This window comes from Rhinoraja longicauda, chromosome 3 (assembly GCF_053455715.1).
Source record: "Rhinoraja longicauda isolate Sanriku21f chromosome 3, sRhiLon1.1, whole genome shotgun sequence".
Classification (NCBI taxonomy): Eukaryota; Metazoa; Chordata; class Chondrichthyes; order Rajiformes; family Arhynchobatidae; genus Rhinoraja; species Rhinoraja longicauda.
This window is the reverse complement of record NC_135955.1, coordinates 31,322,303-31,347,959: the sequence shown is the minus strand read 5'-3', so window position 1 is coordinate 31,347,959 and position 25,657 is coordinate 31,322,303. Positions and strand designations below refer to the sequence as shown.

Sequence of the window (25,657 nt, the reverse complement as noted above, 5' to 3'; positions counted from 1 at the left end):
TTTTAATGTTAATTTTCACAGGGCTGCACAGTGGTGCAGCAGTAGAATTGCTGCCTTACCGCACCAGAGATTCAGGTTCGATCCTGACTACGGGTGCTGACTGTCTGAAGTTTGTACATTGTCTGTGTGTGTGGGTTTTCTCCAGGGTGCTCCAGCTTCCTCTCACACCCCAAAGACCTACAGGTTTGTAGGTTAATTGGCTTCTGTAAATTGTAAATTGTCCCTAGTGTATTGAATAGTATAATGGTTCGGAGAGATCACTGGTCGGCATGGACTCAAAGGGCCAAAGGGCCAGTTTCCACGCTGTATCTCTAAAGTTTAAAGGATAGGGCTGGGATTCTCACAACAAATTCCAAGCGGGGGCGAGCTGCATGAGGCACCTTTGTATTCCTTTGTAGGTCAGCCTTTAACACAAGTGTCTTGCTGCTGACTGCAGGTTCTGGGTCAACTTTTTAAACTGCTTCTGTTAATAAGCATGTGTAGTTAATGGGAAACATTCTGTAAAAACATAAAATGAGAGGATCTTATTTCTGTCAGAACTCGTTCACTCAGATGGTAGTGGGTATATGGAATGAGCTGCCAGAGGAGATAGTTGAAGTAGGTACTATAACAGCATGCAAAAGACACTTGGGCAGATACATGGATAGGAAAGGTTTGGAGGGATATGGGGGAGCAAATGCACAGAAATGGGTACTAGCTTAGATGATGCATCTTGGTCAGTATGGACGAGTTGGGCCAAAGGGTCTTATTTGCGTTATGTGTGGTTCCATGACTATATAACCTGTGACCTCTATAACAACATTTCTTCTCATTTCAACTTAAAATGTGTGGCCCCTTAAAAAGCACATCAAATTCCATAGTAATGAATTTACAGTTAAAGGAAACAACTCCCCTGCATCTAATCTCGCAGTCCATCCTGCATTCTTGTATGACTCACTTTTCTAAATAGCAATGAGCAGAGTTGTCCTTTCTCAACCACTTCTCAGCACGACTACTTCATTTCAGTAATTACCAGCATTGATACCAAGGCCAGCATAACTTTCCCCTTACAGTAATAGTATCTTTAACTTCCAGAATTGGCCACTTTTCTGGTGAATATTTTACTGCTTAATGGAATATAAAATCAATTGAGACTTTTAACTGTATCATTAAATGCTTGCTGTTGTTTACCCATCAGAAAACTATCTAATCTCATTTCCCAATTGACCCAATTTACCCAACATTTTGAAATTATTTTAAAAAATCTATTCTGATTGTTTCATTCCGACTGCTTATAGAATTGTCTAATTTTCTTCAAAGATCCTTCACTATCGGATTATCAATCAATTCTGTCTTTTAAACAACTTGTCTGAGATAAGATGCTTCCTAATTGCTTTCATGGCATCCTGTTATAGAAAACTCTCTCAAATGCATTCTGCAAATTCGTCCTTCAAATTACTTTTGTCAGTTTATGTCTGGATGAAAATCTGAGTAAAATGCATTTATTGTATTACATTTGCAATTTCCTGATTGATTCTCTCTTCAATTCAATTCTACTTTTAAAAGGGAATTGAATATATATATGCTGAGAAAATTGCAGAGCATACATAAAAAAGTAAATTGCTGGCATTATTTGCATTTTTTTGCAATCTACAATTATCAACAAGAAGCTAATTTTACGTTTTTTGATTCCTCCTAAAGCTTTCATGGTTTTGAAAACATTCATTATATCCTCTCTATTTTTTTTTCAGTTCCAGGAGAGGTGTTTTCATCTCTTTTTCCAACATATTATCACAATTTCTGTGACCTTACAGTGGTTAGACACAAACAGATACCTGAGTTTCTGAAAGGTTTGGAGGATCATGACTGTCAAGCAGAATAAACTCAAAGGAATCTTCAAACATTTCTCCTCCCGAGTGACGATAGTAGATGGCCCCATTGAAGAGGTCTCTCTGAAGGAAACTGTTGATAGGATAGCCTGATAAAAGCAAGTAACAATAAACAAAGTATTTTAATAGTGCATGACCAAGGGAACATAAATTATTATTACTACTAGTTGCCGGGTGGTCCAGATTCACATTGAATACACAGATCTTGAGATTCCTGTTCTGGATTCAGTTCATGACCCATGCTGAGTTTACAGATTTAATTTCCTTGTTCGCTCCCAAGAATATCAAGCAGGCAAAGGTGATGGACCAAAGTAGTCCTCGTGCAAGGTATTAATGTTATGAGGAGGTGGTATCTGTGGAATTCTAAGGGTTTGGGGGAACATTATAAATCGATGAGCAAGGGTCTCGACCCGAGACATCACCCATTCCTTCTCTGCAGAGATGCTGCCTGACCCGCTGAGTTACTCCAGCTTTTCGTGTCTATCTTCATTATCAATCGAGGGGTTGGGGGGAAACTTCCTAGATCAAATGTGGAGTTATGGGAAAGGGAAGGCAAGCAAAGAGTGAAGAGCTACCTGGTTCCTTATCTCAATACGTACATTTAGATGGTTTCATCCTACCAGTGGTCATTTTAGACCCAATGTAGGTGCATTTTCCATAAACGCCTTTGAGTTTCTTACTGAGGGATCTTGAAAGGTGTATCCAATTCTTTATTAATCCCAACATAGTGAAGAGCTATTTCCAGCAATCATTTTCAGTGCATTCAGAAAGTATTCAGACCCCTTCACTTTTTCCACATTTTGTTACATTACAGCCTTATTTTAAAATGGATTAACTTTATTTTTTTTTATCATCAATCTACACACAATACCCCATAATAAGAAAGTAAAAACTGGTGTTTAGAAATTTTTACAAAGTAATTAAAAAGAAATAACTAAAATATCACATTTATATAAGTATTCAGACCCTTTACTCAGTACTTTGTTGAGGCACCTTTGGCAGTGATTACAGCCTCAAGTCTTCATGGGTATGACGCTACAAGCTTGCCACACCTGTATTTGGGTAATTTCTCCCATTCTTCTCCACAGATCCTCTCAAGCTCTGTCAGGTTGGAGGGGCGCATCGATGCACAGCTATTTTCAGGTCTCTCCAGAGATGTTCAATCAGGTTCACGTCTGGGCTCTGGCTGGGCCACTTAAGGACATTCACAGACTTGTCACAAAGCCACTCCTGCGTTGTCTTGGCTGTGTGCTTAGGGTCATTGTCCTGTTGGAAGGTGAACCTCCGCCCCAGTCTGAAGTCCAGAACGCTCTGGGGCAGGTTTTCATCAAAGATCTCCCTGTGCTTTGCTCCGTTCATCTTTCCCTCAATCCTGACTAGTCTCCCAGTTCCTGCTGCTGAAAAACATCCCCACAGCAAGATGCTACCACCACCATGCTTCACCATAGGTATGGTATTGGCCAAGTAATGAGCGGTGCCTGGTTTCCTCCAGACATGACACTTGGCATTCAGGCCAAAGAGTTCAATCTTGGTTTCATCAGACCAGAGAATCTTGTTTCTCATCGTCTAAGAATCCTTAGGTGCCTTTTGACAAACTCCAAGTGAGCAGTCATGTGCCTTTTACTGAGGAGTTGCTTCCGTCTTGCCACTCTACCATAAAGGTCTGATTGGTGGAGTGCTGCAGATATAGTTTTCCATTTAAGAATGACGGAGGCCACTGTGCTCTTTGGGACCTGCAATGTAGCAGAAATTGTTTTATACCCTTCCCCAGATCTGTGTCTCGACACAATCCTGTCTCGGAGGTCTACGGACAATTCCTTCGTCTTCATGGCTTGGTTTTTGCTCTGACGTGCACTGTCAACTGTGGGACCTTATATAGACAGGTGTGTGCCTTTCCAAATCATGTCCACTCAATTTAATTTACCACTGGTGGACTCCAATCAAGTTGTAGAAACATTTCAAGGATAATCAATCGAAACAGGATGAACCTAAGCTCAATTTTGAGTGTCATAGCAAAGAGTCTGAATACTTATGTAAATATGATATTTAAGTTTTTTTTTTAAAAATTACTTTGAAAAAATTTCTAAACCCCTGTTTTTCGCTTTTTCATTCTGGGGTATTGTGTGTAAATTGATGATAAAAAAAGAATTTAATCCATTTTAAAATAAAGCTGTAACGTAACAAAATGTGGAAAAAGTGAAGGGGTCAGAATACTTTCTGAATGCACTGTATTTCTATATGTATTTCCTGTCTGCAATATTAGAGGCTTGGGAGGCTATTTGCCATCTGAGGAGAGGGCTGCGCAAATTAATGGGCCAATTGAACACCTTGTTATCTGCTCTCTCTCATCTTACATGGTGAAGTATCACATATTGGAAGGAATTCCATCACTCCAACTAAGATCACATATATTCTTTTACACTCTGGGATAAAACAATCCCAATGCAACAGATCTTGTAGAGTGCAAATTCCCTCCAGTTGTAAAAGAGATGTATATCACGAAGCAGGCAAACCTCGAAGCTGCCCTAAATCAACAATTAATCAGTCTTTTAATGTAGTCAGTGCAATAGAGTCATGAAATCAAAGTTAAATACTGCATGAAAAGTGGCCCTTCAGCCCATCGAGTCATTGCTGATCATCAACCACGCATTTCCACTAATCCAACATTAACCCCAATTTTTATTACCTCCACATACTGATCAACTCTCTCCAGAGACTGCCACTCACCTGCTCACACTAGGGACAATTTACAATTGCCAATTAACCTACCAACAATGGTATTGGGTATTGGTTTATTATTGTACTGAGATACAATGAAAAACGTGCTTTGGCACACTATCCAGGTAGATCATATCATACAGGAGTACAGCAGGTAGTGCAAAAAACTGCACAGTGTGTTATCATATCATGTTACAGCTGCAGAGAAAATGCAGGTTAAAAAAATCAATGGCCACAAAGGGATTGACTGGAAGATCAAGAATACATCCATAGCACATGTGAGGTCCATTCAAGACTCTGATAACAGCGGGGAAGAGGATGCTTTTGAATTTGTTGGCATGTGGCTTCAAGATTACAGATTACAGCAGGTTTTCTGCTTTATTGGTGAATAGGTCAATTTTAATATAAAGTAGACAAAGTGTTTTACACATCCACTAATATTGGTGACTTTTGCAAAACAAGTATCATGCGGCCTTACCATGGCAAAGAGGTGTCACTGATACAACAGGGACTTTGAATGAAGGCAAGGATATGGATGTATTTTGGAGCCAGAGTAAAGGAAGCAACCAAAACTGAAAGTCTGGGAAGAACAAAGTGATTGATGTTCTAATCGTCAGGCCGGGTTAAAAGATACCTGTCAGACCAGGAGCTATTCTTTTAATGATCTCTCCAGCTTGTGGAGTTTTGATGATTTTGAACAAGACGTAGTCGTCACTTGAGTCCATGTCTGACGCTTGAAGCATAAACTTCTCAATCAGCATTTCGTGGTCCTCGCACAGTTCAAAGATAACATTGTTGATAAGGAATGGAGGACTGTCATCTTTGGGTAAGATCTTGATTGGGAATTTGTGTCGCGTGCTATGAAGACCATCAAAAATTCTGAATATAATGAAATCATTTGCAGTGTCACTGTCATCGTGATGATAGCGGACAACACCTGCTTTGATGTCATTGACAGTAAACATAAAGCCTTTTCCACCTGCAAAAAACATAAATTATTCAGATTAGTCCACAAACAGGATTACTTTCTTGCATTAATATGACACCATACTTTCCCTCGGGAATGAATTTTAAAAAGGGCTGTAACTAGAGTTCTTAAATGTAAATGGTTTTGCACATCATTCTCTTTTTTTCTCTCCACTAAATATTTGACCATTGACTCACCATAAATATATATATATATATAGCGGAGAGAAAAAAAAGAGAATGATGTGCAAAACCCATATGTGTGCGTGTGTGTGTGTGTGTGTGTGTGTGTGTGTGTGTGTGTGTGTGTGTGTGTGTGTGTGTGTGTATGTGTGTGTATGTGTATATATATATTTGCATGTGTATATGTATATATGTGTGTGTGTGTGTGTGTGTGTGTGTGTGTGTGTGTGTGTGTGTGTGTGTGTGTGTGTGTGTGTGTGTGTGTGTGTGTGTGTGTGTGTGTGTGTGTGTGTGTGTGTGTGTGTGTGTGTGTGTGTGTGTGTGTGTGTGTGTGTGTGTGTGTGTGTGTGTGTGTGTGTGTGTGTGTGTGTGTGTGTGTGTGTATATAAGTATACATTTCATACGTTGGCGAGACCAAACGTTGGCTGGGCAATCGTTTAGCTGAACACCTTCGCTCAGTCCGCCTGAACATTCCTAATCTCCCCGATGCTAAATACGTTAATTCTCCTTCCCATTCCCACACAGATTTTCTGTCCTAGGCTTCCTCCATTGTCGGAGTGAGGCTAAGTGCAAATTGGAGGAACAGCACCTCATATTTTGCTTGGGCAGCTTACAGCCCAGGGGTATGAATATTGATTTCTTTTACTACAAGTAACCCCTGCATTCCCTCTCTCTCCAACTTTCCCAGTTCTCCGAGCAATGACTCTATATATTTTATATATATATATATACACACACACATATTCACACAGATCATGTTTCTTGCCAGTCTGAAGATGGGTTCCGATCCGAAACGTCACCTATCCTTTTTCTCCAGAGATGCTAACCTGACCCATTGAGTTATTCCAGTACTTTGTGTTTATCTTCGCTATAACCCAGCATCTGCTGTTCCTTCCTACAGATCAAATTTCTTGATCATAATTTACCCTAATGAGACTTGGCCAAGAACCACCAACCTACAAATTGGGAATTACAGTCAGTGACTTTGAGGTGTTGCATTTCAATCTTGTAATGAACCCTCTGGGAGATTCTATTTTGGAATAGAAGACATCAAGCTGGGTTGCACAGTTAAAAAATATGGATCGAATTATTCATTATATCAGGGAAATGGAATTGCTCCTTTGATGAGTTTCTGGGAGTCCATTCGCCAGTTTGGTAAAAGGATATTAACCTCTCACTGTTAGCCGTCCATGTTGTAAGCCGGCCACAGTAACCAAACGAACTGCAGTGATGTCGTCATTATCCACGACTTCAAACTGTTCCCAGGTGATAGGTCGAGACTGGCCTTCCAATAGATCAAGTCCTGCAAAACAGAATCAAACGTGGTGAATGTTAGCTTCTTATTATCATTGCTGAAAGTGGTGGCTTTATGGCTTACGAGGTCTACCTCAATAGAGACCTTTGAACTATCTTTAATCGGACTTTTTCGGACTACAATGTTATATCTTGCACTATTTGTTACCCTAAATGTTGTACCTGTATCCTTTATCTGTGTACTGTGAATGACTTGATTGTATTCATGTATATTATTTTCTTTGACCAGATAACATGCAAACAAAAGCTTTTAATTGTACCTCGGTACACGTGACAATAGTAATAAACTAAACTAAACAATGAAATGCTTACACGTGTATATTAATTCATTTGTAATTTCAGGTTTTTTTCCTAAATATTCAGCAGACTTGGATATATCTTTGTGTGTGGACAAAATTATTAGAAATTAAAGGAAAAAAATTCCAAATTGTACAGATCATGAAATAATTTGCCAAATCATTTTCAGATGGTAAAATCTGAGTAAAGAAGGAAAGGGCATTGAGAGAAATCTAGTAATGAAATATTGTTTATTTTAGCCAACAGACAGCAATGATACATGAGAAAACACAAATATGCCAGTAAGGAGAATACAGATGCTCCTCGACTTACGATGCTTCGACTTACGATATTTAGACTTTACGATGGTGCAAATACCCAAGAGTACGATACTGTCTCGTGATGCTGGGCAATGGCAGCGAGCCACAGCTCCCAGTCAGCCATGCGACCACAAATGTATTTGGCTAATGTACGTGTTCTGAGCATGTTTAAGTTAGGCTAGGCTAGGCTATGATGTTCGGTAGGTTAGGTGGCTATGATGTTTGGTAGGTTAGGTGGCTATGATGTTTGGTAGGTTAGGTGTATTAAATGCATTTTCGACTTACGATAATTTCGATTTACGATGGGTAAGTCGAGGAGGATCTGTACTGTTTTGAAGAAACTTCATGTTTTGGGATCTGAGCATTGCTGATAAAGCCAGCCTTTGTTTCCCACGCTAATAGCCATTGGTATAGTGGTGTTGAGCTACCATCCCATACTGCTGCATCTCTTCAGGTGAGGATAGTCCCACATTTGGTAGAAATGATTGGGTTTTGGACCCAATAATGATGAAAGACCAGCAGCTCAGTAGTGCTGCTGATCAAGCTGCTGCCTCACAGAGATCTGAGTTTGATCCTGTCCACGGATGCTAACTGCATGGAGTTTCCACGTTCTCTCTGGGATCACATTAGTTTCCTCTGGGTGCTCTGGTTTCCTCCCACATCCCAAAGACATGCAGGTTTTCAAGTTAATTGTCTTCTAAAAATTGCCCCTAGGTTGCAGGGAGTGGATGAGAAAATGAGATAACAGAACTAGTGTGGTCGGCATGGACTCAGTGGGCTGAAGGACCTGTTTCTATGCTTTACCTTGCAATCAATTCCATCAATGAACCCAAGGCAGGATGGTGATTTGGAGGAAAAGTTTCAGGAGGCAATATCCCATGTCCCTGCTTCCTTTGTTTTACTGGGCATAATCCGGAAGACGCAGGATCATTTCATTCCAAAAAGGAAGAAAGATTCTATGGGGAGTAGGAGGCAACCGTGGCTGACAAGGGAAGTTAGGGATGGAATAAAACTAAAAGAAAAGATGTATAACACAGCAAAGAGTAGCCGGAAGCCAGAAGATTGGGAAACTTTCATAGGACAACGGAAGGTAACAAAACGGGCAATACGGGCTGAAAAGATGATGTACGAGGGAAAACTGGCCAAGAATATAAAGAAGGACAGTAAAAGCTTCTTCAGATATGTTAAGGGAAAAAGAGTAGCAAAGTCAAATGTGGGTCCCTTGAAGGCAGACACGGGTGAAATTATTATGGGTAACAAGGAAATGGCAGAAGAGTTGAACAGGTACTTCGGATCTGTCCTCACTGAGGAAGACACAAACAATCTCCCTGATGTACTGGAGGACAGAGGATCTAAGGGGGTAGAGAAACTGAAAGAAATTTTCATTAGGCGAGAAATAGTATTGGGTAGACTAATGGGACTGAAGGATGATAAATCCCCTGGGCATGATGGTCTGCATCCCAGGGTCCTCAGGGAAGTGGCTCTAGAAATAGTGGATGCATTGATGATCATTTTCCAATGTTCAATAGATTCGGGATCAGTTCCTGTGGATTGGAGTGTAGCTAATGTTATCCCACTTTTCAAGAAAGGAGCGAGAGAGAAAATGGGGAATTACAGACCAGTTAGCCTGACTTCGGTGGTGGGAAAGACGCTGGAGTCAATTATTAAAGAGGTAATAACGGTGCATTTGGATAGCCGTAAAAGGATAAGTCCAAGTCAGCATGGATTTATGAAAGGGAAATCATGCTTGACTAATCTTCTGGAATTTTTTGAGGATGTGACAAGTAGAATGGATGAAGGGGAGCCAGTGGATGTAGTGTATCTAGGCTTTCAGAAAGTCTTTGATAAGATCACGCACGGGAGATTGGTGACTAAAATTAGAGCACATGGTGTTGGGGGTAGGGTGTTGACATGGATAGAAAATTGGTTGGCAGACAGGAAGCAAAGAGTAGGAGTAAATGGGTCCTTTTCAGAATGGAAGGCAGTGGCAAGTGGAGTGTCGCAAAGCTCGGTGTTGGGGCCACAACTGTTTACCATATATATTAATGATTTGGAAGAGGGAATTAGAAGCAACACTAGCAAGTTTGTGGATGACACAAAGCTGGGTGGCAGTGTAAACTGTGAAGAGAATGTTAGGGGGTTGCAGGGTGGCCTGGACAGGTTGAGTGAGTGGGCAGATGCGTGGCAGATGCAGTATAATATAGATAAATGTGAGGTTATCCACTTTGGCGGCAGAAACAAGGAGGCAGATTATTATCTCAATGGAGTTAGGTTAGGTAAGGGGGAGGTGCAGCGAGACCTGGGTGTCCTTGTACACCAGTCACTGAAAGTTGGCGTGCAGGTACAGCAGGCAGTGAAGAAAGCTAATGGAATGTTGGTCTTCATAACAAGAGGACTTCAGTATAGGAGTAAAGAGGTTCTTCTGCAGTTGTATAGGGCCCTGGTAAGACCACATCTGGAGTATTGTGTACAGTTTTGGTCTAATTTGAGGAAGGACATCCTTGTAATTGAGGCAGTGCAGCGTAGGTTCACGAGATTGATCCCTGGGATGGCGGGACTGACATATGAGGAAAGATTGAAAAGACTAGGCTTGTATTCACTGGAGTTTAGAAGAATGAGAGGGGATCTTATAGAAACATATACAACTATAAAAGGACTGGACAAGCTAGATGCAGGAAAAGTGTTCCCAATGTTGGGCGAGTCCAGAACCAGGGGCCACAGTCTTAAAATAAAGGGGAGGCAATTTAAAACTGAGGTGAGATAAAACATTTTCACCCAGAGAGTTGTGAATTTGTGGAATTCTCTGCCACAGAGGGCAGTGGAAGCCAAATCACTGGATGGATTTAAGAGAGAGTTAGATAGAGCTCTAGGGGCTAATGGAATCAAGGGATATGGGGGGAAGGCAGGTATGGGGTATTGATTGGGGACGATCAGCCATGATCACAATGAATGGCGGTGCTGGCTCGAAGGGGCAAATGGCCTCCTCCTGCACCTGTTTTCTATGTTTCTATATACATATTGGAAGTCAAATATTTGAGATATGTAGAAAGGACCAGCAGTTGCTGGTTAAGACCAAAGATAGACACAAAGTGCTAGAGTAACTCAGTCAGTCAGGCAGCTTTTCTGAAGAATAGGAATGGGTGACATTATGGGTCGGAACCCTTCTTCAGATCGTTCAGTCTTCTCCTTCAGCTCTTCTACTTCAGACCCTATACTTTCATCTGAAGAAGGGCCCCCGAACCAAAATGTCACCCATCTGTTTTCTCCACTGATGATGCCTGACCTGTTGAGTTACTGCAGCCTTTTGTGTCCATCTACAAATATTTGAGAAATGTTTTCAAAATAGCCTTGGTGCGTAACTGTGGTGCATTTTGTAGATGTTGCACACTGCAGCCACTGTACACTGGTGGGATAGGGAATGATGTTTAGTGTGGCAATGAGGTAGTAATCAAGCAGTTGTGGGGAGAATTGTTGGAACTGCACTCATCCAGGCAAATGGAGATGATTTTATAATGCTTCTGACTTGTGCCTTGAAAATGATAGAAAGATTTTAGGATGTGAATGTTTACTACAGGATATACAGCCTCATGTTCTTATTGCCATAATATTTATATATATTTTTAGAGATACAGCGTGAAAACAGGCCCTTCGGCCCACCAGGTCTGCACCGACCATTGATCACCCACACGCTAGTTCTATCCTACAGACTGGGGACAATTCACAGAAGCTAATTAACCTACAACCTTGCATGTCTTTGGAATGTGTGAGGAAACCGGAGCATGTGGAGAAAACCCATGCAGGTCAAGGGGAGAACATACAAACTCCATAAAGACAAGCACCCGTAGTTAGGATCGAACCTGGGTCTCTAGCGCTGTAAGGCAGCAACTCTGCTGCTGCCCATTTGTCCTATTCTTTTTCTCCAAAGATGCTGCCTGACCCACTGAGTTACGCCAGCATTTTGTGTTTATCTTCGGTATAAACCAGCATCTGCAGTTCCTTCCGACACAAGTGCCTTTTCTTATGCTTTTTCAAATCATTTGATATTTTGGTGTCCATTCTCTTTAGGTCTTTTATATTTAAAATATCCAAAACACAAAAAGACTTTCAAATTTGTGAGAAAACTAATTTTGATAATTCTCAACCATAAAACAAATATTTCACAATAGGATTTGCTATATTCATGAACAGTGGCATGTTTTAACATCATACTGTACCTTTGCACAAACTTTATGTAAACATTGTTAAATTAGCCAGAGGCTTGTTTGATTATAATTGAGCAAAAATAATCTGCCGGTCTTTGCTTGTATCATTTGTGAACTAAGCCCTTCAGTCGGAAAAGCTCTCTCCAACTTAATTTCTCTCCAACAATTCAGTTTATCAGAATGAAGCTTACCCATGTTCCAGGAAACTCTGGGAGCATTGGTATCAGTTGTCCTTACTGAAATGTGTACTATGACTGGTGCACTGTTCCGGAAGTAGAAATCGTGAACTTCAAATTCGACCTGTTACAAGTATATGGACAAGGTCGATGAAAAATCACAAACAATGCAAAGGTAAAGCTCATCAGCCCCGCACATTGTGCGGTACACTAGAAAAATAAGAAGATGATTATAGATGTTAAAGAGACATTTCCTCTTCCCAAAGGCTGAGTCATTGTGAAGGAACCAAGCTTAAAATATTGCATGCATGGTGCAATTAACATGATCTAAATGCAAAGATATCACACGGCATTTAATACATCTAAGCACATGCTCCACATTCATAAAACAAAAATGGAATTTACACTGGCTTTCAAGCTTGAAAGGGTTCAGAAAAGATTTACGATGATGTCGCCAGGACTAGCGGGCGTGAGCTACAGGGAGAGGTTGAGTAGGCTGGGTCTCTATTCCATGGAAAGCAGGAGGATGAGGGGAGATGTTATAGAGGGATACAAAATCATGAGAGGAATAGATCTGATAGACGCACAGAGTCTTTTGCCCAGAGTGGGAGAATCGAGGACCAGAGGACATAGATTCAAGGTGAAGGGGAAAGGATTTAATAGGAATCCGAGGGGTAACTTTTTCAGACAAAGGGTAGTGCATGTATGGAACAAGCTGCCAACGGAGGTAGTTGAGGCTGGGACTATCCCATCGTTTAAGAAACAATTAGATAGGTACATGGATAGGACAGGTTTGGAGGGATATGGACCAAGCGCAGGCAAGTGGGACTGGTGTAGCTGGGGCATTGTTGGTTGGTGTAGTTGAGTTGGACCGAAGGGCCTGTTTTCACACTGTATCACTATGACTCTCTGATTCTATGAGATCAGCGCCAAATGCAAAAGATGATGCAATAGCATCTTCTCTACATTTATTCCGGCCAACCCCTCCTCATCTTAAGGACGTCTAGCATATTATACCTCAATGTTATCTAGCTTTTAACTTCTGATAAACTTGAAGGTTCAGTGAAATCAATCAGGGAAAGACAGAGTGGAGGATGAAATGATTCAAAAGGAAAATAAGTTGCATTATGACTGTATGCCATTAAAGACTTTTTGCCATTCAAGTTTCCAGAGAGCATATTAGCACGCAAATTTAATTATTGCAAATGAAAAAAAATTCAACAGCCTATGCAGAGATATGCATTATGATGTAGATGATGTAGTAGTTGTGATTGAAAAGTATCTTATTCATGTAATTCCTTTAACAATTCCTTTAACAACATGGGGCATCTGTGTTGGCCTGGACAAGTTGGGCCAAAGGGCCTGTTTCCGTGCTGTATAACTCTATAAGTCATTGCTATGTTGCATCACATACCTCATAGTTCCTTCTTTCAGTGTGACTGTTGTTTGGTGGCTGAAAGGCTACCAGCAAGTCGTTCAGGTCAGCCCAGGTGAATGAAGTGATTGATTTTGTGTGGTCGGATAGGTGAGTGATGTAGCCCTCCTGAGGTGGTTTGGTGACATTGAACACAAGCTGGGATTTTGGCGTCTCGCTGTCTTCCCCGTCCAGGATCCCAGTGGTTATGGAGGTCAGAATGAACTGGTCTACGTCCAGGATGAACATCGCCATAAAACTCACTTTAGGAGGCTGATTGGGAAAGGCATTTGTGATTCTGACTGGAATCCAGGCATTCTCTGCCTGAAAGAGAATGGGAGAGATATGCACAGTTATAGACTGACACAGCACACAGTCCAATGAGACCACATCAACCATCAGCACCCATTTACAGGAACCCTACACTAAACGCGTTTTATTCTTCCCACATTCCAACAAACTTGTTTAGATTCTACCTCCTGCTTACACACAAGGAAAAAATTACAGCAACCGATTAAATGGCACAGTGGTGGGGTTGCTGTCTTAAAGCGCCAGAGACCCGCGTTCGATCTTGACTATGGTGCAGTCTGTATGGAGTTTGTACATTCTCACTTTAACCACATGGGTTTTCTCCAGGTGCTCCGATTTCCACCCACACTCCAAAGACGTACAGGTTTACAGGTTAATTGAATGAATGAATGAATGAATGAATGAATGAATGAATGAATGAATAAGTTTATTGGCCAAGTATGCATATACAAGGAATGTGGCTTGGTGCTCCGCTCACAAATGACAACACAAACATACAGTTAACAATTAAGAATAAAGCATAACCATATCAAAACAATAAGGATACAACATTATGGTCTAAACATGTGGGTGAAAATAAACCAGAGCAAAAAAGAGACTACAGACTTTGGTTATTGAGTAGAACTATCATTCGGGGAAAAAAAGCTGTTTTTACGTCTGGCTGTGGCTGCTTTGACAGTCCGGAGACGCCTTCCAGAGGGAAGTGCTTCGAAGAGTTTGTGGCCAGGGTGAGAGGGGTCAGAGATGATCTTGCCCGCTCGCTACGATAAAATTGGCTACGATAAAATTGTAAATTGTCCATAGTGTGTTGGATAGTGCAAGTGTACGGGGTGATTGCAGGTTGGCATGGACTCGGTGGGTTGAAGGGCCTGTTTCTGCGCATTATCTCTAAAGTCTAAAGTCTAAAGTAACGTCTAAAGTCTAAATCTGCAACCTTTATGACCTTGGGCTGTGGGAGGAAACCAGAGCACCCATGGGAAAACACGCACAGCCACAAGTGAACCTGCAAACTCTACACAGACAGTACCTAACATCGGAACTGAATATCGTCAGCAACTGCTCTATTTGCTGCACCATGGTGCTGCCCTAATATTGTTGATAGAAAAGTTTGCATCTTTTTTCTGAGAATGTTAAGACTATACCTCACATTTTAATTTAAGAAAAGGATGTTTGTATTTCATCACCACTCACTAACATTAACCTACACTATTAGCTGTAATCAGGCTTCTGATCAGTCCTTGTATAAGCTAGAATACTGTCTGATTCAGCTCCACCCCACCCTGGACATTGAACTCTGTCTATGGAACAGCTGAGTTACAATGCTGAGAACTATTTTCTGCATAATGGACACTTTTTGCTCTCTGTATTGCACTTGAGTTTGACAGGTTTGCATTTATGTATAGTATTATCTGATCTGATTGGATAGCATGCAAAATAAAGCTTTTCGCTGTACCTCAGCGCACGTGACAATAGTAAACCAAAACCAAAACAGTCGCACGTACAAAGCAGAATGTTAACTTCTAATACCAGCTTTAAATTTCAATGAAAAGCTCGGCCTATGCTAAATGAGATCCTCCAATCTAAATTAGATTTGTTTCTCACTTAGAAACCTGCTCATTTGTGTGGGTTTGATTTACATTGGCATTGGTTTAGTAAATGGGAAGTAGCTTAAATATTTGAACCTTTGAGATGAAATGCTGGATAATTACGAGGAGGTTGAGAAGACCAAAAATAACCAAGGAAGCATCAAGGACAGAGAGACGACCCCAAATTTCACAGCAAGACCGCATTGTAATTTTCTATTCTATTTCTAAACTTGCCAGCTGGTCCCACTGACAATCTGGCTAAAGGCCAAGACAGACTGTAACTGGAAGTCACAGTCAGGAACTCTCGTGCTTAGTAAATGTCTCTTAGTAAATGTCCCCTGCCCATCTTAAATATTGAAAGAATCATTTATCTAAAGTAAATGAAAGCATTAATCCATGAATGTACTTTATTTGTGTATAACCACAGGATTACATGATGGTGGGTCAACAAAATAGAAACAGTCAGAGAGCTGACAGCAGATGAGTAGATGATCAGGAACCTGTGCGGTTTTCCTCTCTGTACAATAGATGCAGTCATTATATTTGTCTCACTACATGGAAATGGAAGTTGAAGAAACTCTTTTTGTTCTTAAATTTGGCGGGGGAGTGCCTTTAAAAACTGATGTCGTCAACTCATGCAGATTGTGGTCATGTTGTCCTAATAGTGCATGATGACGTTCGCATGGTGTTGAATTCACCACACATTCTGATTGTTGAACTCTTGATGGCTCAGGGAGGGCCAAAGTATGTACAGGTCCATCATCTACTTTCTGGCACCCTTGGTTCCAGAGCCTTTCTGGATTATCCATTTTGCCAGACCAATAGAGGTCATGGCCTTTGAGAGGTGTGTCGAGGCCATTGAGGGACCGAGATACCAGCCCGCAAAGTCGGCCTTGAAAATCGGCTATGGGAACAGATCTACTGGCACCGGCCAGCGACAAGGGACAAATCAACCTGCTTTTCGATGGGGAAGTGCTGATGTCGAGATCAGCTGTCTTATCAAGTCTAGGCCAAAAGGTCATAAGGTCATAAGTGATAGGAGTAAAATTAAGCCAGTCGGCCCATCAAATCTGCTCCACCATTCAATCATGGCTGATCTATCTCTCACTCCTAACCCCATTCTCCTGCTTTCTCCCCATGACCTCTGACACCCATACTAATCAAGAAACTATCCATCTCTGCTTTAAAAATATCCACTGACTTGGCCTCCACAGCCTTCTGTGGCAAAGAATTCCACAGATTCATCACCCTCTGATTAATGAAATTTCTCCTCATCTCCTTCCTAAAAGAACGTCCTTTAATTCTGAGGCTATAACCTCTAGTCCTCGACTCACCCTGTAGCGGAAACATCCTCTCCACATCCACTCTATACAAGCCTTTCACTATTATTTATGTTTCAATGAGGTCCCCCCTCATTCTTCTAAACTCCAGTGAGTTTAGGTGCCACATTTTCATGGGGACTTGTGGGGGGGGGGTGCACTCGTGATTTTGTCCAAATCAAAGGAGGCGACGGACTATCAGTTGCCAGAAAATCGTTGGTGAACCTGTACATGAAAGTGCTTCGAAATCCAGCCCATTATACAATCTCCTGGCATTTGTCAAACAATAGTTAGAAGCCCAGAGATGCATAAATTTACATGAATTTACATTTGTAAATGTGTTGGTGCTAAACTGATCTATGGAACAGAACTGCCCTGTTTGACTTTTCCATTGCTGAAAATACTTAGATTAGAAATTGTGCATGTTTCTTTGGCACTGATCCACTAATTACACAAATTGTGAAAGACAAAATTCAGATGCATCCGGCTGCAACTGTAGTAACTGGTCTATTACAGAAGAGGCAGATTTTACCAGCAATAGCAACAGGAAAATAACTGGTTCAAATTGAAGATAGACACAAAATGCTGGAGTAACTCAGCGGGTCGGGCAGCATCTCAGGAGAGAAGGAATGGGTGACCTTTCGGGTCGAGTCCCTTCTTCAGACTGATGTCAGGGGAGGGGATGGGACAAAGATAGGATGTAGTAGGAGATAGGAAGACAGTGGGAGAACTGGGAAGGGGGAGAGGGGGAAAGAGAGGGACAGAGGAACTATCTGAAGTTGGAGAGGTCAATGTTCATACCGCTCGGGTGTAAACTGCCCAAGCAAAATATGAGATGCTGTTCCTCCAATTTGCGCTGGGGCTCACTATGACAATGGAGGAGGCCCATGACAGAAAGGTCAGACTGGGAGTGGGAGGGGGAGTTGAAGTGCTGAGCCATCGGGAGATCAGGTTGGTTAAGGCAGACTGAGCGAAGGTGTTGAGCGAAACGATCGCCGAGCCTGTGTTTGGTCTCGCTGATGTAGAGAAGTTGACTGATTTCTGGAACAGTGGATACTGTTCCAGAAATTTCTGGAACAGTGGATACAATAGATGAGGTTGGAGGAGGTGCAGGTGAACCTCTGCCTCACCTGGAAAGACAGTTTGTGTCCTTGGATGGAGTCGAGGGGGGAGGTAATAGTTAATAATTAAATGTGGAGCCTGATGTGTCAAGAATTCTTTTTCCAGTCTTACATTTAACTATCCTCTCCCATCACTGCATTCCCCCAGTTCTATTGTACAGGAATCCAAGGCTTAATATCATGGATCTTCTCATGTTCTGGTGCAGAATATGTATTCCTCTCTGTACTCCCAGAATGGACATTCATGAATTTCTAGACTAAAGGTCTAGAGTCCTTTGTTTTATTTATCATGTTGTTCCCAGTGTGGGACGAATAAAGGAATATATTATTATTATTATTGTTAAATTGATTTGCAAAAACCACTAAAGCACAGAGAGTTTTTGGTTGATACAGTAAGCAAGTAAGTGCAAGATGTGTTGGAAGGAACTGCAAAATGCTGGTTTCTACCAAAGATAGACACAAAATGCTGGAGTAGCTCAGCGGCTCAGTCTGAAGAAGGCTTCCGGCCCGAAACGTTACATAGAAAACATAGAAAATAGGTGCAGGAGTAGGCCATTTGGCCCTTCGAGCCAGCACCTATTATTTTTTCCCAGAGATGCTGCCTGATCTGCTGAGTTACTCCAGCTTTTTGTGTCTATCTTCAAAGGTACAAGAGTTGTTCAATGGAAAGAAATGTTTTCTCCAAAGTTTATCATATTTCATCATGAATCGCATAAAAAAAGTTCAACCTATATTCTGCAGGAAGGTAAAGACACTGCAAGCTTTTCTTCACAGGGAAGGCATTGAACCGTAAAGCTGAGGGAAATAGACCCAATGAATGATTAACCAAACTCATAACAGTTGTCGTTGTTCATCTGCTAGAGACAGAAGTGGTTTGCAGGTAAAATAATCTAATAAAAAACAAACCTCCTGACAAACAAAAAAGTACCTTGTGCACGTTTTTGCTTCTGCTGTCGATCAGCTCCAATCTTATGGCGATGTAGTCAACATCAGGAGAAGGGGGCCTGAGATGATGGTAGCGAAGGCCCATTGTAAGAAACTCATCACAGCTCACTTTAAAAGTGTGCAGCTCCTTTAAATCTTCTTGGTTCGCCTCTAGATTCCACTCTGACGAGAAAAAAATACAGTGTTCTGATAAATATGGTGGTTAAAATCCATACCTTTCAAACTTGCTGACTGAAGGAAAACACTCAAATGGCTGGCGGGGGTGGGGGGGGGGGGGGGGGGGGTGATGTAGAATAATTCCTCTAACTTTAGCTATGTTTGCGTAAGAAGATTGTCTCATAGTTATTTGTGCAATTGCAGAGTTCAATTGTAGCATTGGAATGAAATCAAACTAGATATTAGGAAAAAACAACGCATTATTCTGAAAAGGGGGTCAAGGAAAGAGTGGTCACATCGCGGCTCTGTTTCCACCAATCTTTCCACCACTACGCAGAAGAAGAACAATTTGTAATCTTGTGATGTGGACTCGATAAGAAGATTCTGAAAAGAAAAAAAAAATGCAGTACGAGATGCCAGACTGAAATGAATGTTTTTTTCCCCCATTTGCTCCTCTTTTCAGGTCGAACTGCATGTCATTTTAATTAGACGATACATGGAGATATTGACACTTTTGTGGTGGGAGCAGTGATACGAGATCATTTCGTGGAAACCATGAGATATTTATTTCTGGCAAATCTAGTGGATCCCATGAGATATATATTTCCCCATGGATTGGGTAGAATGTGCGGCACAAAATTCTCCAAGGAGCAATTGGAGGAATTTCATTGCCACATTTCAGGAGAAGCTAGATAAACACATGGATTAAAGGAACAGGATAATTGCCTAAAAGTTTGGGTAAAATGCTGTAGAATATCCTCCATAACACAAACTGGCCTATGATACTTGGGCACATTCAGAGAACACTTGGACGGGTGCAAAGATAGGAAGGTTCAGAAATGTGGACAAATGGGACTAGCTTAGATGGGGCACTATGGCAACGTTGGGCTGAAGGATCTGTTTCTGTGCCATATGACTCTATAGCACTATGAACCCCCTTAGGCATTTTACTAGAGGGAAGGATGGTAGGGGAGAAAAGAAATCGATAGATCAAGCATGTGTGTAAATATTAAAACAAAAGTCCAAACCTCCAGTCCTCTAGTTGTGCGGAGGGAGGGATTATAGGTGCTCTGGTATTGGTGCAGAGATGATGAAGGAGAATAACTACAAATAACCTACCACGCGATCGAGGAGAAAAGTGGATTGTTTCTGAAATGTTGGGGTGACAACAAGCAGCAAATAAAAATTTATACACTCGGAGATAAACTGGGAGTGAAGTGATGTGGTATCATGGATTTGAGGGGGTAAATGCAAATTGAAGGAGCTTGTACATAAAAATCTAACTCCATGCACCTGGGTGCATTGATTTAGGTAAGTAGTTTCCTTATCTGCAGTATCACAGTTTGCACTGCAGTTCCAGGAATACCCAATGGTAATACTCCCTCAGACAATAGATCCATAACCCTGGAATGCTCCGGAAGGAACACGGTATTGAGAATGATGTAATTCAAAATACTTTAAGGAGGTCCTAAGACATGGAGTGCACTCCAGAAGCACCCAGTCAACTTTCTGGAGAGATGTGGAACAACCTGGAAATGGATATTGGTGTCCCATCACCCCTTGCACTATCATAGATTTGATTCTACTGTGTGCTTGTACTGATATCTTAGACAATAGACAATAGACAATAGGTGCAGGAGTAGGCTATTCGACCCTTCGAGCCAGCACCACCATTCAACGTGATCATGGCTGATCATTCTCAATCAGTACCTCGTTCCTGCCTTCTCCCCATACCCCCTGACTCCGCTATCCTTAAGAGCTCTATCTAGCTCTCTCTTGAATGCATTCAGAGAATTGGCCTCCACTGCCTTCTGAGGCAGAGAATTCCACAGATTTACAACTCTCTGACTGAAAAAGTTTTTCCTCATCTCCGTTCTAAATGGCCTACCCCTTATTAACACTTGGACTCCCCCAACGGCACGGTAGCGCAGCAGTAGAGTTGCTGCTTTACAGCGAATGCAGCGCCGGAGACTCAGGTTCGATCCTGACTACGGGTGCTGCACTGTAAGGAGTTTGTACGTTCTCCCCGTGACCTGCGTGGGTTTTCTCCGAGAGCTTCGGTTTCCTCCCACACTCCAAAGACGTACAGGTATGTAGGTTAATTGGCTGGGTAAATGTGAAAATTGTCCCTAGTGGGTGTAGGATAGTGTTAATGTGCGGGGATCACTGGGCGGCACGGACTTGGAGGGCCGAAAAGGCCTGTTTCCGGCTGTATATATATGATATGATAACATTGGGAACATGTTTCCTGCCTCTAACGTGTCCAACCCCTTAATAATCTTATATGTTTCGATAAGATCCCCTCTCATCCTAAATTCCAGTGTATACAAGCCTAGCCGCTCCAGTCTTTCAACATATGACAGTCCCGCCATTTTGTTTTTGTACAGTCTCTTTCTTTTCACTGGTTTACAGAATTGATGTAAATTTATGTTATGTGTGTTATCTGAGTATACGTGCCTGTTTTGCTGTTGCAAGTAAGCTTTTCATTGTGTCTGTACCTCATCATACTTATGCACAGGACAATAAATTCAACTTGACTTGACTTGACTTGATTAATGGTAAAAAGCAAATCTGTTTTCACTTGCACCACGCCGACAAAAAATTTAATTGCAAAGTAAAGATATCTTTACTGATATTTTATATTATAAGGTTATTTCCAAAGGGGAATTCCATTCATGGAGAAGCATTTGATGAACATGACAAAAGGAGTGGGAAGAAGGTCCCCTGGAGTATAACTGCTGCCATTGACCAGCTGGGCCAAATGGCTAGTTTCCTCACTATAAATTCTACATAATTCCTTTTAAAATCTTGTTCTAAGAAATTTAGGAGCATTAAGTCACAGTAACTCTTTTAAATCATAACTTTCACAAGTTCTTTGCTGAAGAAATTTCTGTTTAGTTAAGATGCTAAATGTTGGCAAGGATATTAGCCATTGATCGTACTCAGTTCTACACATTCAGATCCATTGGAAATAAATATGGGGAGGGGAGTACAACTGGAGGTGAATGCTTGTCATGCTCACAAGTTAATATGAACCTTTCCCCAGAGAAAATACATTATATTTTCCCTAAAGAGAGAATGTACAGTTTCCCTAAAGAAAGACATTACATCTTCATTATTGTTCTATTTCAGCTTAAAGGCAAAGCAAAACATAACAGTGAAGGGAAGCTTACCCGATTTGTGTGGATTGTCACCACGTGCCTGTTCCATAGAGAGTTTCCCCATGACGAGACGTCCATATGCTGGGAGAAACGTCTCTTGAGTCGCCACACGCACCATACAGTCCAGATTCGAAGATTTATCAAAGTTAAATGAAAGCACATTTCTGTCGACTAGATTGGATACACCATAAAATTCGGGGACTTCCAATGCTGTTGCGCCCACTTGGACGATGTTACAGTCTGAGTCAAGCAACCGAACACGGAGGGTGAATGCTTCTGTGAAAGTTTCATTCTCTGTAAACCTGCAATAGTAAGCACATAAAGTAGCATGGGGAAGGAGTTGATGCTTAATTCTGGAACAATTAAAGATTCTTGAGGACATTAACAGATTATCTTGCCAGTGATAGCTAGCCTTGGCAAGAGCCTAGGAACATTTCCCACTAGTCTGATGCAGGATAGGTTAAACCATATCGGCTGCAATTGCTGAACACCAATCCTTGGTCAGTTAATGCTATGTGACAGATAGATTTTATTCATGAATATTACTGAATTTGGGTTGGTTTGGCAAGGTTAGCCTTTGTTGCCCCGATCATTAATTGCCTTTGAGGGGGAGGTGTCAAACATCTTGAACTTCTGTGGCCCTTCTGGTGAAACTGCAGATGCTGGACATCTAGAATAAGTTCATCAGTTCAGCCAGCAACTATGGAGAGGGAACAGAGTTATTATTCCAGTTTAATAACCCTTCAACTGAATGGGGAAAGTGAAAAAAAAAAAAATATATTTTAAGTTGCAGAAGTGGGGGAAATAAATAAAGCTGAGAAAATAAATGGGATGTTTGTAATATTGTGCAATTCAGGTACAACAGGGTTAGAGAGTTATAGTCATACCACGTGGAAACAGGTCCTTCGGCCCAACTTTCCCACACTGACCAACATGCCCCATCTATACTAGTCCCACCTGCCTGCATTTAGCCCATATCCCTCTAAACCTACCCTTTCCATGTACCCGTCTAAATGTTTCTTAAACATTGCGATAGTACCTGCCTCAACCACCTCCTTCAGCAGCTTATTCCATACACCCAGCACCATTTGTGTCAAAAAGTTACACTCCTCAGGTTCCCATCAAATCTTTCCCCCTCACCTTAAACCTGTAGGGTGATAGAGTATGGGATTCCAACATATGGATCAAGTGGTAATGAAGGAACCTGCGATTCAGAAGGAACCTGGAATACCTAGCAAGTATAAAAATCCTCTATGTCTATTGCAGTATACTTTCAGGTGTATTTTCCACACACTCTGCCATCATGATCACCTTCAGATTCAGGGACTGTTTCTTTCCTGCTGTTATCAGGCAACTGAACCATCCAACCAACAACTAGAGGGCAGTCTTGACCTCCCATTTACTTCATTGGAGACCCACAAACTATCTTTAATCAGATTTTACTGGACTCTACCTTGCACTAAACGTTATTCCCTTTATCCTGTATCTGTACACTGTGATCGGCTGGATTATAATCATGTATAGTCTATCCGCTGACTGGATAGCACACAACAATAAAGCTCGGTACACATGACAATAAATTAAACTAATCAAGAACTAAACCAATGTGTCCATCTATGAACACTGAAGAAAATCTCTCCTGTCATTCATTAAGATTGCTATGACCTTAGATGATCAATTGGGTGACCAGCATCAAAGCTTTACACTTATCTTTCCTTGTTAACAAACGTTTCTGCTTCCACTGCTTTTCACTTGCCTGTAAGCTCTGAGCATGACTTGATCTTCATCCAGAATTGGACATCCATTATGTGAATATTTTACTTCATTGGGTAGGAAATGACAATCAAAAACCTGAAACAGTTTGTACAATAAACAAATATAGATGTTACATTTCCATAACATTCAGTTTGTAAAATATTTCCCTGCTGCTTTTAGACGCTAAGACTTTAGAGATACAGCGCGGAAACAGGCCCTTCAGCCCACCAAGTCCGCACTGACCAGCGATCAACCCGCACACTAACACTAGCTTACACACTAGAGGCAATTTTACAACTTATCAAAGCCAATTAACCTACAAGGCTCTACATCTTTGAAGTGTGGGAGGAAAACGGAGCATCCTGAGAAAACCCACGCGGTCACAGGGAAAACATAGAAACCATGCACCCTGAGTCAAGATCGAACACTAATCATTGTAAGGCAGCAACTCTACCTTTGTGCCTCTGCCCACCCTCATTAGAACAGGAGGCAATGGATACGCCACGTTTCCGGTCAGGACCCTCCTACAGGCACCTATCCCGTCCCACCACAGATGCTGTTTGACCCACTGGGTTACTCTATTACATTGTGCTTTGCTGAAAATTCCAGCATCTGCAGTTCCTTGCATTTCCATTTTTTGTGAGCCACTTCTTTGAACCAACCAAACTCCCCAAGCTCGATATATTGAGGTAATGACACCTCGTTGGAATGGATCACTCCATCATCAATACCATACCTGAGGGGTAAGCTTCCCAACCCGCTGTGTTATTGGTTCGTTCATCACCACTTCCACCTTGCAGCTGTCCTTATCCTTCGGGATGTTGAACACCAGGTTCTTCTCTGACAGGAACACAGACAGGCCCTTGGGAACTGTAATATCATGATTCACTTGAACAAAAGAAGGTGCAATACACCTCCAAAGAACCAGTTGCAGGAGGAACGTAGACTCTATCCAGCTTTGCTTCATCACATCAGAATCAAGCTTCAGTAATAAAACCTTGAAATTCCCGCAGTTCTTCACAAACTGACGTTCATGTTATTCACTGTCAATGTGCAGCAGGGTCTGAGAAAGATTTCTCTGGACTTTATGTGGGTCCTGGAAGTCAATTTGTTTCAGCAAATTCAGGCGAAAGTTTCTTCAGCCCTGAAAAAAAGTGGAATTAATAATCATTTTGTTGTGATGTATTTGTAAGGCAGAAACTTAGCTTAATGATTTCACCTGACTGTTTCCAGATTGCAGTCAATGCTGCTTTGTACGTACACATTTGCAGCAATAACTCTTTTATTTTTCAAAGAGAAAGATCTCCAAGGGACTGAGGATGAATAACAAGTAGGTGGAATGAAAGCATCCCAATAACCACTGTGATTCTCTGCACTCATTTTCCGATGTATTGATCAGCTCAGACAACATGCTCCTAAATTCTACCAAGTAAAATTTCTGACGTTGGAGTTTGTTAATTTATTAACAGCAACTGAGGAGGTGGAAATTATAGTGACCTTCAATTCATTTCCTTGAAGAAATTGCTGCAATCAAGTTAAGTAAAATCAAAGAGAGATTTCTGCCATTTGGTACATCAACATTTGTTGTACACACTGTAATTTTTATGTCAATGGTGAAAATGTGTACTTTGTGTAAAGCAGTAATAGAAATGTCAGCTCTTTATTCAAGCAGCATAAAGCAGGAGAGAAGCAAACATAGGCTTTAGTCAGATCAGCTTCCTCCTGTCACAAAACAAAATGGCGGCACTGCCCTAGCAGCTGCCGCTCACCTGCGGTCCATTTGTCTTTGTGTTTTTGTTGGTTTTTTTGTCTTAGTTGTAGTTGTGATGTGATGTTTTGTGTTTGTGTACTATGTGTGTATGTGGGGG

The 25,657-nt window shown here is 41.4% G+C and overlaps 1 protein-coding gene across 1 annotated transcript in view; it reads right to left on the bottom strand.

The window, feature by feature from the left end:
• frem1a (Fras1 related extracellular matrix 1a) overlaps positions 1-24,756 on the bottom strand; it is a 95,655-nt gene extending 70,899 nt beyond the window's left edge. Inside the window, exons 1-9 of the mRNA XM_078395640.1 lie at positions 24,526-24,756; positions 23,791-23,885; positions 22,047-22,336; positions 18,701-18,879; positions 13,438-13,761; positions 12,039-12,147; positions 6,907-7,038; positions 5,221-5,565; positions 1,815-1,957 (exon numbers count right to left, since the gene is read on the bottom strand). Of these exons, the coding sequence (XP_078251766.1) occupies positions 1,815-1,957; positions 5,221-5,565; positions 6,907-7,038; positions 12,039-12,147; positions 13,438-13,761; positions 18,701-18,879; positions 22,047-22,336; positions 23,791-23,885; positions 24,526-24,756 (1,848 nt within the window). The remainder of the gene's footprint in view (positions 1-1,814; positions 1,958-5,220; positions 5,566-6,906; positions 7,039-12,038; positions 12,148-13,437; positions 13,762-18,700; positions 18,880-22,046; positions 22,337-23,790; positions 23,886-24,525) is intronic.
• Positions 24,757-25,657: the final 901 nt, after the last annotated feature.